Below are 13451 nucleotides of genomic sequence, written 5' to 3' on the forward strand. Positions count from 1 at the left end.
AGGGTTCTTGTGGTGGCCCCTGTGGAAAGGTAATACATGGCCAAACGCAATAATGCAAGTGCAACATTTTTAATGTAGGTTGCACTGGATGAGCGTAGTTAAATTGTTTCAAAAAGATCCTCATTAGTGACAGCAGTGGGAGGCTGGACCCCATTTCCTTTTCTTCTAAACTCTCGGGCATACATGGTTTTCAGGAAGGAAAAAGGCTAAATTTTCAGAAGTCATATTTATGTAGAATTCTTTACAGCTGATATTGCAGCATTAAGACTTAAAATTCCAGCCTGCTACCCGAGAGCTGCTGGTCTGCCATGCTACAGTGGAGATTTTATTATTAGTTTGAAATACCCTAGTAAAGGAGAGTGGAAATTGGTTTATTTCCAACAGGAATTAGGTTAGTGTTCATATGCGAAGCGTTCCACCGGTCGCAGCTCTTCCCAGAAAAAAAGTTCATCACCGATGGCAGCAGGTATGCCCAAAGAGAATTAGGAATATGCATAATCCCTGCTCCCTCCTCCCCCTGGTTTTGTTGTGTTGTATGTCACCTCTTTTTATAATGCCATCAGTCATGTCTGTGATGGCCGCAACTTCCAGAAGCTGGGCAGAGCTGGAGCGGATGGGGACTTGGAGTCTTCCAGCAGCGGTGGCAGCAGCCTGTGGGGCAGGGCTGGCGCGGCGCTGGGGAGGACTGCCTTTCTTCAGCTGCTGCCTGGTGCGGAAATGAACTCTTGGTGTCTGGGATTTGCTCCCGGGGTGGGTGAGCTTACGTAGTGAGAAGAGTCTTGCTCCGTTCCTTGTTTATACCGTGATTATTTAGGAAGAGAGCTGATGTTGTAGAAAACTCTGATACGAGGCCTTGTAACTTTATTTTTGTTCCTTGTAGGGTGGCGCTGTATGTGCCTGCCCACTTTTCACACTCTCTGTGAAAGATGGGGTTTTCCAAAGTGAGGGAGAGATCTGGCTAACTTTCTTTTTCCCAATTTAGCCTTCAGAATTCCTCCTTTAATCTGCGTGACCACAAAATAAATCTCTGACTCTCTTGCTTAGATACTTGTAGCTCAATTTGTTTCTCTGCTGGGCTGTACATCTTCCCAAGTCACAGCTTTTTAAAATTCTTGACATCCCTGAGTCCCAACCAAGAGTAGGCCTAAAGCAGTTGCTGGGCACATACTGTGTTTTTCTCTCTCAGGTATTTGATAATGCCATAAACAAGTAATTACTAATCTAGTGAACTATTAAAAGTCGATACTGGTGAAGAATAGAGAGAAGACTGGCTTTCTGACAAGCTGGTTTACCTTAATTAAACTGGTGAGTGATTAATATGGACAGCTGATCTTGTGTCTTTAATTAGATGCATTTAGAGTTTTGTGTGAGTAAGAGATGTCTCGAACCATCCCACAGGTTAATGGCAATACAATACTCTTATCACAGGCATGTATCTTTCAAATGGCTGGGTAGATGGTTAATAACACGTTTTAAAGCTTGATTTGAAACGTCTCTTAATGGGATATCAGAAAATACGCAAGTCAATGCCTATTTTATACAAAGCTGAATTTCAATAAAATATTTTTTAAAAAGTGACTGTCCAGTGATTTCACCTCGCAGGTTAGATTTTTACATTATAAGTAGATTACAGGAAATTATATATCAAAAAGTGTTTTGGGGAGGATTTAAGAATGCAGTTTGAGATGCAGTACAAATTTCCTCTGGCACTGCTAGAAATCCGAATGGTGTTAAGCTGCTAATATGTGGCAGCTCGAAAGAGGAAGAGAAACGTCTTGTTTCTGTGTCAAAGCAGAATAAAGTGTAAAATCTAAAGAGACTTGAAACAGAAGCAACCTTTTCATTGTTTATGCTGTTTACAATAATTGTACAGTGTATATGTATGAAAAAGAAGGAAAAAATGACGTGATTTATCATGTCTGTCCAAAGAATAAAGAAGAGAAAAAATAAATCATAAAGTATTGAAATTACACTGATAAAATGCAGCTCTGACAACTTTCTGTTCAGCAGTGGAGTGACTTTGCACTTTTACCACTAAAGAGGAAAAGCAGTTGGTGTTTGTATTCTTATTTCTTCACTTGGACTTGGCAACCTGTGCTCAGCTTCTGTTTTGATTTCCTACAGTGGTTTTGTTAAAAAAAAAACCTGCTTTTTAAAAATGATTAGAAGGTAACTTAATGATAACACATTTTTTCAATGTGACATGTAACATTGCAGCTCTCTGAGACAGGCTGAAGGTAATTTGCCTGAGCTTTTGAAAGGATTTTGTGTTAAAAGACATCAGGGCGCCGTGAGTAGACCTTCATGCCACAATAATTGTTTGGTTATTGTCTCCAGTTACAGATGCACACTTAGCTAGAAAAGCCCACAGAGGTAATTTGCAAATATTTTAGAGTTCCTCACTAATAAACAGTGTTTTTTTTAGCTAGGGAAGTGACAGTGCTCTAATAAAGGTGAGCGGCTGCTGGTAAACCTGTAGGCTGGGTTTCTCACGTTTTCTCCTTGTTTCTAAATCCACATATAGTTGCATCTTTTTTTGTTTCTCTTGCTTTCAACAAACGACTAAGCTGGCAGAAGCTGTACAAGGTTCTGCTTTCCCGTTGCTCTGCACAGTTGTTTTAAAAAGAACATTGTTGGCCCCTCGTTTGATATTACTGGTGCAGGGAGCCCAGCGGGGCTGCTGTGACTTCCTCGTACAGCAGCCGGCACAACGACCGGGCTGAGACCACGTCTCACCTCCCCTCGTACCTGACTCGGTGAATTCAAAGCCGGCGGCGCCACTTGCGAGACAGAGCAGGTGGCTTTGATGCACGGTAGCAGAAATGACCCGTGCCTTTACTGGCTTCTCTGAAGACTTGAATAACATCAGAGAAAAAGTGTTTCTTTTGTTCCGGTTATATTTCTAAGGTTTGTGAACTAAGCTGTTTCCTGTGATGCAGTATAGATCAACTTTTGCAAAATATTAATTTGAACTGGTCTGTGAGGGCAAAGAAAAGTCTCTTCTGTCACGAGGCGTATTTCAGCTATACTTAGCTCTTTGTCTCAACTGGAAATTCTTAGGGGTCTGCAAATCAGAAAGGTCAGCAACTGTAGTATTAGAAACACTGATAGATAGTGCATGAAAATGAGACCTAACCTCTAAAATGAAAATTGACCTCTAAAATGAGAAATGAATCTCTATTACCCTTGAACAACACCCTCATGGCATTGCTAAATCCCTCCAATTTTGTACGATGTACTGCGTCTCTTAACTAGCAGAGAAAGGGAGGCCCTTTAAGGTGAATTCTTTAGAAAGCACACATCAGTGACTCCAGTGTAAATTTTAACAATGGCTTTGGTGTCAGCGCAGGTGGGTGAATACAAGCTGCTTGTGAAGCTTTCGCCTTCGGTCACATCCTGTGGGTACGTGGCGTTGCTCTTTGTTAGCAGGTGCAGATGTTAATTCCTCTTGGGTGCTCCGAACACAGGAGGGCGAGTCAGTTCTGCTCCTGGCCCAGCGCTAGCGCTGCCTGTGGCCTTTGGCAAGCCACGCAACGTGTGTGCTTTTCTTTACGTGTGTGACAGGTAGACCCTGGTTTTGACCAGGGAGTCTGATTTGCTTGGGTTTAATAGGATTTGCAAGTGCTTGCTGATACCTGAATAAAAATTTTCTCTGATGCAAAGCTTTGAGTTCGGAAACGCACGCACGCACTCATGGCAAGCATTGCCCTGTCATTCCCGAGACAAACAAAACTCACACAAGCAGCTTTCTTTGCTTTCTTCCACTTACCGCTGCCCCTTGTCCACTTTGCCCATAGTTTATTCTCCTGGTTCCTGCTTTTTGGAGCCGGTAGTGGAGCTGCAGGCCTCCGGGTCTGCAGGTAGGCAGTTGTGTTTGTTTGCATGGCAGAGTGAGCTGGGGTTTCTGAAGTTCCCGCAAGATGTGAAGAGGTGAAGGAGGGAAAGCAAAAAAGGGATACGTTTCAAAACACAGCCTTTTGATGCTGAAATTGCCTAACTCCAAACTCTGTCTTCACACATCAGGGCTTAATTCTGATAGTGATTTACTTACACTTCCTAGTTAATAATTAGACATTGGGAGACACCATATATCACTCCTAATGGAATATATGGGGTCTGATGAGAGTTTTCTGTTTTGACTAATAAATTTAAACCAGAATCGCCAAGCTTAATGAAATATTACAGCTTCGGAAGTGTTTTAAGTCTTGTGCTGTGAAAACAGTGTTACTTTATTCAGTAAATGAATTTATCATTCATTCTGTATCCTGAGCCCTAGCTGGCTCTGGAGCATGGGCTGAGTGCAAGACGCTGAACTAGAAAGCGGAAAAACTAATCAAATCCTTAAAGACCAAAGGCAGCGAGGCAGGTCTAGACTGACTTTTTCAACGGTAGCCTCTGGCTACATCCACTTTTATTTTAGTAACCATTGTTAGCGTGATTTATAACTTTAGCTTTAAGACGTACGCTATTTAGATGTAGTAAGATGCTTTGCAGCTTTTATTTCTCTTTCCTAATTTCCCCCTTCTCCCTGCTCTTTTTTAATTCCCTCTCATCCCTGTCTTCCTTCCCTCCCCCCAGCAGTGTCCCCAGTCTTGCAGGTGACGCCGCGTCGAAAGAACATTTCCCTGCCGGCCCCAAGGTCAGCAAGGCAGAGTCTGCCCCAGCTGCGGCTGATGTGCTGCTGGCCTGCTCAGTGCCGAGGAGACGACTGTGTGCAGGGCTTCGCCTCCTGCTGGCGCACAAAGCTCTCCCCTGCTAGCTCTGGTGAGAGGATGCTCTGAGCACAGAGGATGTGTCCCCAGCGGGTAACGGGACCGTGCTGTTGCCCTGCCAAGCAGCACACAGCTCAGCACCTCGCAGAGCTGTGGGCAGAGCTGTAAGACCTGGCTGCCACCGCAGAAGGCGTCCTGCTGCTTAGCCGAGAGTGTCGGGACGTGCATGGTGCCGTGTTCTGTGCCTCGGCCGCTGCCATCACAGCTCAGCAGTTTTCTCCGTGCATTGCGCCAAGGAAGCAAGATAAGAGGTGCCAGTAAACACATCTTATTGCCGGTACAGGAAGAAACACTAAAATGTAGCAGCACCATTTCTGGCTGCTGTTAAAACCCTCCCTCCCACCTTGCTTTTGACAGCATATTGACTAGAAACCAAGATCCCATTTCTGCTTAGCCTTAAGGGCAGCTGTTTACAGAGTAGCAGTGTTACATAGGTTTACTGTGTCGTATGTCTGTGTAACACTGGATTTGGATCTTGTATTTAGCTGCCAGAAGTGACTGTGATGAAGTGGGAGAGATAAACTGATAGATTGTGTGCCAGAAAGATGTTGGGAATCAATCAGATAAACAGGGCAGAGAAATAGCTTGCTGTTTTCTAGTGATAATAAACCAGAGGCCTCCGTTCCTGGAATTCTTAAATGTAATTTCTGTAGTAATAATCTCCGAAAGTAGGCAAATAGAGGGGGAAAAAAAGTAGTGGCAGGATTTTAATTGTGCTTGAATTGTTCTTTTTTTTTTAATACTATGTAAGCCTTGAAGGCAGGGGAAGATGTGGACAGGAATAAACATTTACTCTGTTGCTTGATTGTCTTCCATTTAAAAACAAAAAAAGGTCGTAAAATGACAACCATCTACTTTTAAATGGCATTTTTTTTGGCCTTTCCCCCTCAGTCCAGCAGCGTACAGAAGCCAGAGCAGTGTGCGAGCTCCTCTGGCTGTGCGGTGCCTGGGGCAGCCCCAGGGACCAGCTGTGCCCGGCGGGGGCCGCGGCGGTGCCCTGGAGGCCACCCAAAGGCTGCTCCGAGCACAGTGGGGCCCCGAGGTGAGCTCTGCTCAGAAATGCTGCCGTCTCACTGAGCGGGTGTCTCCTCCACATCCCCTGCTGCCAGCTGATGCCGGCTTCTTCCTTGTCCTCTTGGCTTGGCTGCGCGTGCTTCGGCCAGGTGTGAAGGCAACAGCCAGGAGCCGGCTGCTCCCCCAGCCTTACGTCCTGGCACTGTTGCTGTGCCCTGACTGACCATTGCACACCAGCACTCCTGCTTGAGCAAAAATACAGGGTAGAAGAAAAGCACTGTTCATCCTTTCTTGGCCAACAAGTCTGTAGAATTGACTGGACTCCCATATTTCCAGGTCTGTGTCTGAGCCGAGGCAGTAACTTCACTTGTCAGGGCATCCAGAAAGAGGTCCATGCACCTCAGTTTTGCAGGGTTCGTTTCTGTTCTCTGCAGTAATGTGTGATACCCACGGCACAGCACCTTCAAGCTCCAGTGAGTGGTGATAAACACCCAGCCCCGGTCAAGTGTCCAGAAAGGCTGTTCACAAGGGTCTCTGGCTGCAGGAAGCACAAAGGACAAAACCTAACCCTCAGGACATGAAAAGAAATAGAAAACCCTGCTTGAGCATTCCTGCTCTGGCTGTAAAAATTATTTTGCTGTGCTGTTCCTCAGAGCCAGCATTACTGCCTAGCAGCGCTTGGCGTCTGTTTTGTGGAGGCTCGTGGGGCAGAGATCTTCCTGCAGATCTTCCAGTGCCACACTTCTTGTCAGGAGGAGCTGGGTACACAACAGCCTGTGGAAGTTCAGGCTTTTTTCATCCTTCCAAAAGCCCAGCGAATGGTAACAATCCCTGAAATATCAGCGGGATTCCTCATTGTGCCCCTCGGGGAGAGGAGCGACTGTCTCCTGTCAGGCTCAGCTGCTGACTGAGGAGCAGGGACCAGACCCACGCCTGCCTGTTTCTGCAGCACCCCCCGGCTCCTCGTGTATTTGCACTCCGTGGCGTTGTACAGTTTGCTCTGGGCTCCTGCGACCAGCAGTTACTGAATGGTTGGCCTGTCTGACAAGGCCAGAGGTGGCTTTGCAGTGCCACCGTTCCAGTCCTTTGCCCTTGCTTGATGACCTTTAGGCCATCGGTTTGCTTTGCCCATGCAGGGCTCCTTGTGCTTGGCCATGGTGTTCCTAAATTGTGCCCCTCTGGCTTGGCAGAACCTTTTAGATGCTCTTCAGACGAATGATATGATGCTAAACGTCACCTAAATAAACCGTAATATGTCGAGGGGAAGACTCTCCTAGTCCTAGATCCATCTGAAATGAGCTTTGTACAGAAACTCTTCTGTTTGCCTCCAGCATTATTCTCCAGTCACGTGCACTGCGGGGACTGTTTGGAAGATAACTGCTTTATCCCTTGGAAAACTCTTTTGGGGAGAGGAAATGTTGAAAGGCTTTAGTTCTTGGCATGCCATTTTCTAGAGAGTTTCAAGAAATGAGGCATGCAGATTCCCTTGGGAACTTGGCACCTAATTTCTTAAGTTTACCGAGAAACATGTGAACCTGTTTGCATTAACTTGTCTTTATTGCGCTTTTAAATGGAATTTTTGTCTCTCTTGTAGCTCCTTCGAGAATTTATAGAGCGTAAAACCAGTTCGCTGGACCCCAACGATCAAGTAGCGATGGGCAGGTAAGTAGGAAGCTGTCTGCAGCATCACTGGCTTCTCCCCAGCGCTGCAGCACAGTCCAGGAGTGCAGAACTACTTGTGAGCCTCCAGTCCTGCCCGTTGTAGACGGCAAAATTGTGAGTGACTCTGGAGAAAGCTTCTAGGTTTAATACAGTGCATTGCCCTGAGGATACTTTGCAGCCATAAAAGGCTTGTACCAGGCCTTGGATACCTCTGTCACAGTGGTTCATGTAGCACAGAGGATGCGTAGAGGAGTGTCTTGTCCTATCCTGCCTGACAAGAGGGAACTAGACGAAGCGACTGTCCGCTGCTGAAGCTGGGCATTTTCTCATTACGAGCTCTGATTTGCCATCCTTTTAGAGGAGTGAGCCGTCTGTAGTGAGATCAGTTAAAAATGAGTCCTGTGTATGCTCTCTCCCTGCTGTAAAAAAAGACACTGTTAGATTAGAACAGTGTCAGGGAATGTTGCCCGCATGCCAGAAGTAAAATATAATTCCATGCGGGGAAGTTTGTATTCTTCAGTTTAATTCTGTGCTTAGAAAACAGGGAACATTTCAAATACTGCCTAATAAACAGTATACATTTAAATAGCCCTGGGCTATAATTGAAAATAACGTAAAAGCACAGGAAGGTTGGAGATGCTGGAACAGGGCTCTCCGCTGAAAAAGGAGTTAAGGGGGGTGTGTGTATGGGGAGGGGAAGAAAATTCATTAGGAAATTTTGTGTAAGTAAAATAACTTTTATCCTTGTAAAATACTACCCAAATTTTAGTGCAACATGTCAAATATATTTTGTATATGTCTGGAATATTATGGAAAGCTATTCACTATAATTTAACATGATATAGACAAAATTACATTTAAGTGGTGATTACATTGTACATTTATCTGACTTTACAATAAAATAGATTACAGTAATTAAGATTATATTAAGATTGCAGTAATTGGATTTTGCTAGATTTTTTCCCCTGATGTCAAGTTTTCATTGTATAAATTAGGTAAGATGATGCTCATTTTCGTAAAAAAATATTTATAACTTGTAGAAGTTTTTCCCTACTGAAAACTTCTTTGACTTGATGAGATTGTGTCTGAGGACTTGAGCCTTCCCTTCTTCATACTGCTGGGGATCAGACAGCACGTTCTGAAAGTGGGTTTTGCCTTTCTTTTGTAGTTCTGCTTAGTCATAGGTGGAGCATTATGGAGGACTTCTTGCTAGATTTGCCAGGTTTAATAGTCAGAGAGGGTGGGGAGACATACTTGCTTGTAATTTTTTATATGCTTTGCAGAACTGAGGGAGGAAATAAATTCAGAGCATCTACTGCACTGTAGCACTTCTGTTCATGAAGTTAGCATAGCCTATCTCACTTAAAGGATCAGTTTAGAGTGTGTCAGACCGTCTGTACTGTTTGGGGCTTTCTATGTGCAAATTAGAAATCATTCTAACAATCAATGCCAAAACAAAAAAGGAGTACCTTTAAAGAAAATTTTCACAGATTTTAGCATTTATATTTGGTAAAGATTTTCTTTTTAATCCTAAAGATTCTTTAAAAAAAACAGTTATCAAGAAAGAATAAAAAATGGAGCCAGTCTTGTGGTCTCCATGGATTTCCCTGCAGACGAAGAATTCTCACCGAACAGTGATCGTCTCATTGGGATCATCAGGTCTGGCCTATGAGTCCTTTTGTGGCTGGCATGAGGAGAAATGCTTGCTGTTTAAAAGCTGTGTCCTTGGAGTGAAGCAGTGGCACAGGCATTTGAAGTTTCATACCTCTTTTCCTGAGGTTCTGATCTCCTTCGCTTTTGTATATGCATTGGGTGAAAGGGCTGGAACAGGCTTCGGACCCCAGTATAGCTAACGCTTCTTTGCTTCGTGGTTCTAAAAATGGTGTAACTGTCATTTTGCATTCCTCAGGCAATGGCTGGCCATCCAGAAGTTACGGAGCAAAATAAAGAAGAAAGTGGACAGAAAAGCCAGTAAAGGAAGGAAAATCCGGTGGGTGACAGCTCCTGCAAGCAACCGAAAGTTGTGATTTTGCCAAATCAAATGTGACTGCCCTGGTTTGGCTGCAGGGTGCATTGGTAGGCCTATTTGCCCCCTTCAGGGCAAGCTGCCTTGCTCTGGGGCATCCACTGTGGAATCTTCACGTTCTTTGAGCCTAGAATAAGAGGTCGCTTGGAGGCAACCTCTGAGCGCTGCCCAGTTAGCAAGAGTGTTCCTTGGCCTCAGAGGGCACTGGAGACTAGTGTTCAAATGCCCCTAAGTGATTTGGGGTCATGATTTCTGGTGAAAGCCAATAAGCACCTCTTGTGCAATATACATGTAGCTGACTAAAGTGCAGATAGCAGCTTCAGGGGAAGATTTGTAGAAGTGCCCAAGTGAGGTACGTGCCTATTTCCCACGCATTGTCATTTGCAATTTGGTGTCTAACCTCTGTTTGTTTTTAAGTCACATCAGAGCTTTCTTTAGCATCACAGCGTTTCGCATTCTGATTCCTGGGTCACTAATTCAGGTTGATCTCTCTGACTGTGTTTCCAGTGGAAGAATTGTCCACGCTGTAGAGTGGAAAAGGAAGCAATCTGGAGAAGATAGTTTTTGTTGGTTTTTTTTTTCCCCTTTGCAGAGCAGATATATTAGCCTCCCTGAGTTTAGCATGACTGCATGATTTGTAGTGGAGGAGGTGTTTGTGGCAGGGAGGCACGCTGAAAAGCTGCACCGCTTCCTGAAAAAATCCGCAACATTAACCATCCTTTTGTGAGTAAACTATAAATCGTGAGTTTAGATGGCATCTGATAGAAAGTCAGTGGAGTCAGTCTGGGTCAGGCCTGGCATAGCAATTTTTAAGATAGATGTCATAAGATAATTTATTAAAAGAGGGAAGAGCTACTTTGTTGGCCTGAAAAGCCTATAATTATTGACTATCAATATTCTTTTCTGTCAGCATCACACATAATTGGATATATTCATGATTCAGTCAAAACTACTGACAACATCACACAACTGAGTCAGACTCATAAACCTCTAGGAATAATGGGGAAGTCTCTCATTGTGTGCAATCTGTGCGCTTCAGCATTCCTGAGAGATCAGCTATCTTGCCAAGTCAATTGCCTCTTAGATCTTAGGTGCCCTTTTTTTTCTTTGCTAAATAAAAGTTGCACTGACCCCTCAGGAAAAATATCAATAAAAGAAAAAAAATGTGTCATTGTCTGGTTTTAGGATTAACATGCAGTTAAGCTCCAGCATCTTTTCAGAATCGTCCAAAAGAGCCCAAATTGGTGTTTTTAAATAGTTGGTTCTTCCACTGAAAGAGCATGTGTCACCCCAAGCAGTTTGTCTGTCTCCTGTTCTTTTTTTCCCCGAAAATCAGTGGTGCTTGGATTTGTTTTCGTGGAGAACTTTGAGATCCCGGAGAGCAAAGTATCAAATGCTAAATTTTACCTGTCTCAGTAATTCTTTCATTTTAGCAATCCTTTAGCAAACCTTCAATATTAGAGCGCGTTTGGGTGAAATGTGCTGGTTCGTTATAGGGTCTGAGGATCTCCAAGTGCTTTCAAAAGCAGTTGACCTTGTGCTTGACGTGAGGACCTGTTCCCTTCATAGATGGAGAAGTTGAGGCATGAAGAGGAGAAGTGAGCCCTTCCAAAAACTGCAGAGTTGAGCTTAAGAAACCAGGTGCCCAGACCTCTGCTGTCCCTTGCTAGGACATGCCTTGTCTTGAGGTAGATGTGGAGCAGCGATGTGTGCACACCTACTGTTCTTGTCAGTGCTGCCTGTGCTGCAGCAGGGGATGTCTTTCTGTGAATGAAGTTAAATACTCGATGTCTGCTAGACTGAGATTTTGAAGGTCCCGATTTTAAAAATATGACGGTAATGAGTTCTGGGCAAACAACTTGCATCAGAGAATTTATCAGAATTGCCAAGTCCCCTTACTACTCAGCAGTCCATCTCTGTGTAAGCTTTGATCTGTATGAATCCATCAGTTTTTAATGTAAGTGAACTATTCCGTAGCTCAGCCTGTTGACCTGTTGTTTGGTGCAGTGCTGGCCACGAGGTGCTCTGTCTGTTCCCTGATTTGATCATTACAGCGTTAGACCAGGGCAGTTCCTTCCATTACGAGTGACAAAGACCTGATTGTGTAGAGAAGCCCTTGTGTAAGGGTGAGTGTGTGCTGTGCCTGAAGAGCCATTCTGAAATATTCTTGTGAGCTAAAAATCCCCTCAAGGGAATGTTCCTGCATAAGCAAACAAAAGGGAGTGCAGAGGTGACAGAGAGAAAAGGTGATTCTGGGCAAATGCTTGTGAATCCTTTTGCCTGCTATTTGTCAAGCTCTAAAAATAGCAGCAACTTGGATAAAACATTTCAGACTTGGGTGGGCAGCATGGTAGTGCACATCAAAGCTACTGGTTTGGAATCTCCTGCCCTTACACACTAGCGTTTAAAGGCACCTTCACATTCACAGTTTTTCAGTACCCTGTGAAATTGTATATGTCAGATCCTGGGCTATAAGTCATGAAAAGCCACTGCAAGTTCTGAGCTCAGGATGGAAGGCAGGAGGGTGACCCCATATCTGTAGGTGCATCACAGCATGCAGAAATATTTTGGTGGATCAGAAGCTGAGACAGATGCAGCACTTTATTACCTTGGACATGCCCCTTCTCTTCTCTCTGCAGGTCTTTTTCCTGACTTCTCTGCCTGGTTTTACATGCTGTACTTCTAAGTTATTTGTGATAACACTTTCCAGCTATGGGTATGTCTAACAGAGTGGGATTTTGAGATCCCTTAGGGCCCTAGCTACCACAGAGCAAGGAAGAAGTGATAGGAGGTGGATGCTTGAGAAAGTCTGATGCTCTGACACTGCTGCTGCCTGCAGTGCAGTCTTTGGGCACACCTTCCAGAAGGTGATTGAGACGCCAGCTGAAGGGCAGGCTGAAAACAAGAGTTAGTTCCTGTTTCTCTGACTTTTCAGGGTTGTCAGTCTGGGAGTCTGATCAGGTACTGCACACAGTTAAGGGATGCTACATGTTCTCTTTCTAGCTGTGTTAAAAAAAAGGATTTGCTTGTTAGTTCATTGTACCATCTGATTATTCTTCTCTCCATGTTATAAGAAAGGAGGAGGAGGAAAGGGAGGGGGAATTGCCAGCTATGACTAGTAACTCATTAGATATCAGCCACCAGGAAAGCCAGCACTTTCCCTTTTGGGGGCTGGTATATTTCTATTCAAGCAGCAACATTTTCCTTTCATTAATAGTTACTAATGTGCTGCCTCTTATTTCCTGCACTATCCAGGTATCATGTCCACAGCAAGCTGGTGAGCTTCATGGCACCTATTGACCACTGCACAATGAATGATGATGCCAGGTGAGTAATAGATTAATTATGTTTCTCAAATGGCTTCATGACAGCGTGATATTGACCTGTTCTTCAGCCTGTCGCCCTCTCCATTTCTTCTTATCAGTTAACCATTTGTCACTGGCATCATAGCCTGGATGTCTTGGTCACATCTGTCCAGGCAGCCTGGCTGAGCTTTCACTCTGTAATTACTGTGACACCAAACAAGAAATTTTCATAAATCTTGGTACCTACATTTTTACATCCGCTTTAAAATTGCTCTGATTTTGAAATCTTCTAGTTTTATAGAATTATTCTAGAAATAGTGAACCGAGTTATCTAGTATCTCCAGGTGTAATCAAAACTTATAAAGAATTTGTCTTTTAGCAGAAATGACAACTGATTTAAATTCTGCTCAGCGTGCATTTTCTTCAGGTAACAACTGGAATAGTTCAGTCAAGATTCAGCCAAGACCTAAATGCTGCTTGTGTGTATTTCTATTTAAAGAGTGACAGATTTTATTAGAAGACTATGTTGTTTTAACTTGCTAATTATTAAAGAAGATACAAGATAAGTTTTGTGCATAGTTGCTAGGCAGCTGTTCTACATATATAGCCGTATTTCGTATGTATTACATTTTTTAACTAAGTCTGGAAATGCTGGGCTTTTTGTGGGAAGGA

At 43.9% G+C, this 13451-nt stretch overlaps 1 protein-coding gene across 2 annotated transcripts in view; it reads left to right on the forward strand.

The window, feature by feature from the left end:
- The window catches only part of AATF (apoptosis antagonizing transcription factor), a 52562-nt gene that overhangs the window by 24265 nt on the left and 14846 nt on the right, over positions 1–13451 (forward strand). Inside the window, exons 9-11 of one of the 2 annotated variants that reach the window (XM_066979541.1) lie at positions 7381–7448; positions 9358–9438; positions 12730–12801. In XM_066979541.1, the coding sequence (XP_066835642.1) occupies positions 7381–7448; positions 9358–9438; positions 12730–12801 (221 nt within the window). Of the gene's footprint in view, positions 1–4578; positions 5527–7380; positions 7449–9357; positions 9439–12729; positions 12802–13451 lie in introns of those variants that run through there. The other variant, XM_066979542.1, reaches the window with a different exon arrangement.

This window comes from Anser cygnoides, chromosome 18 (assembly GCF_040182565.1).
Source record: "Anser cygnoides isolate HZ-2024a breed goose chromosome 18, Taihu_goose_T2T_genome, whole genome shotgun sequence".
In the NCBI taxonomy this organism is placed as follows: domain Eukaryota; kingdom Metazoa; phylum Chordata; class Aves; order Anseriformes; family Anatidae; genus Anser; species Anser cygnoides.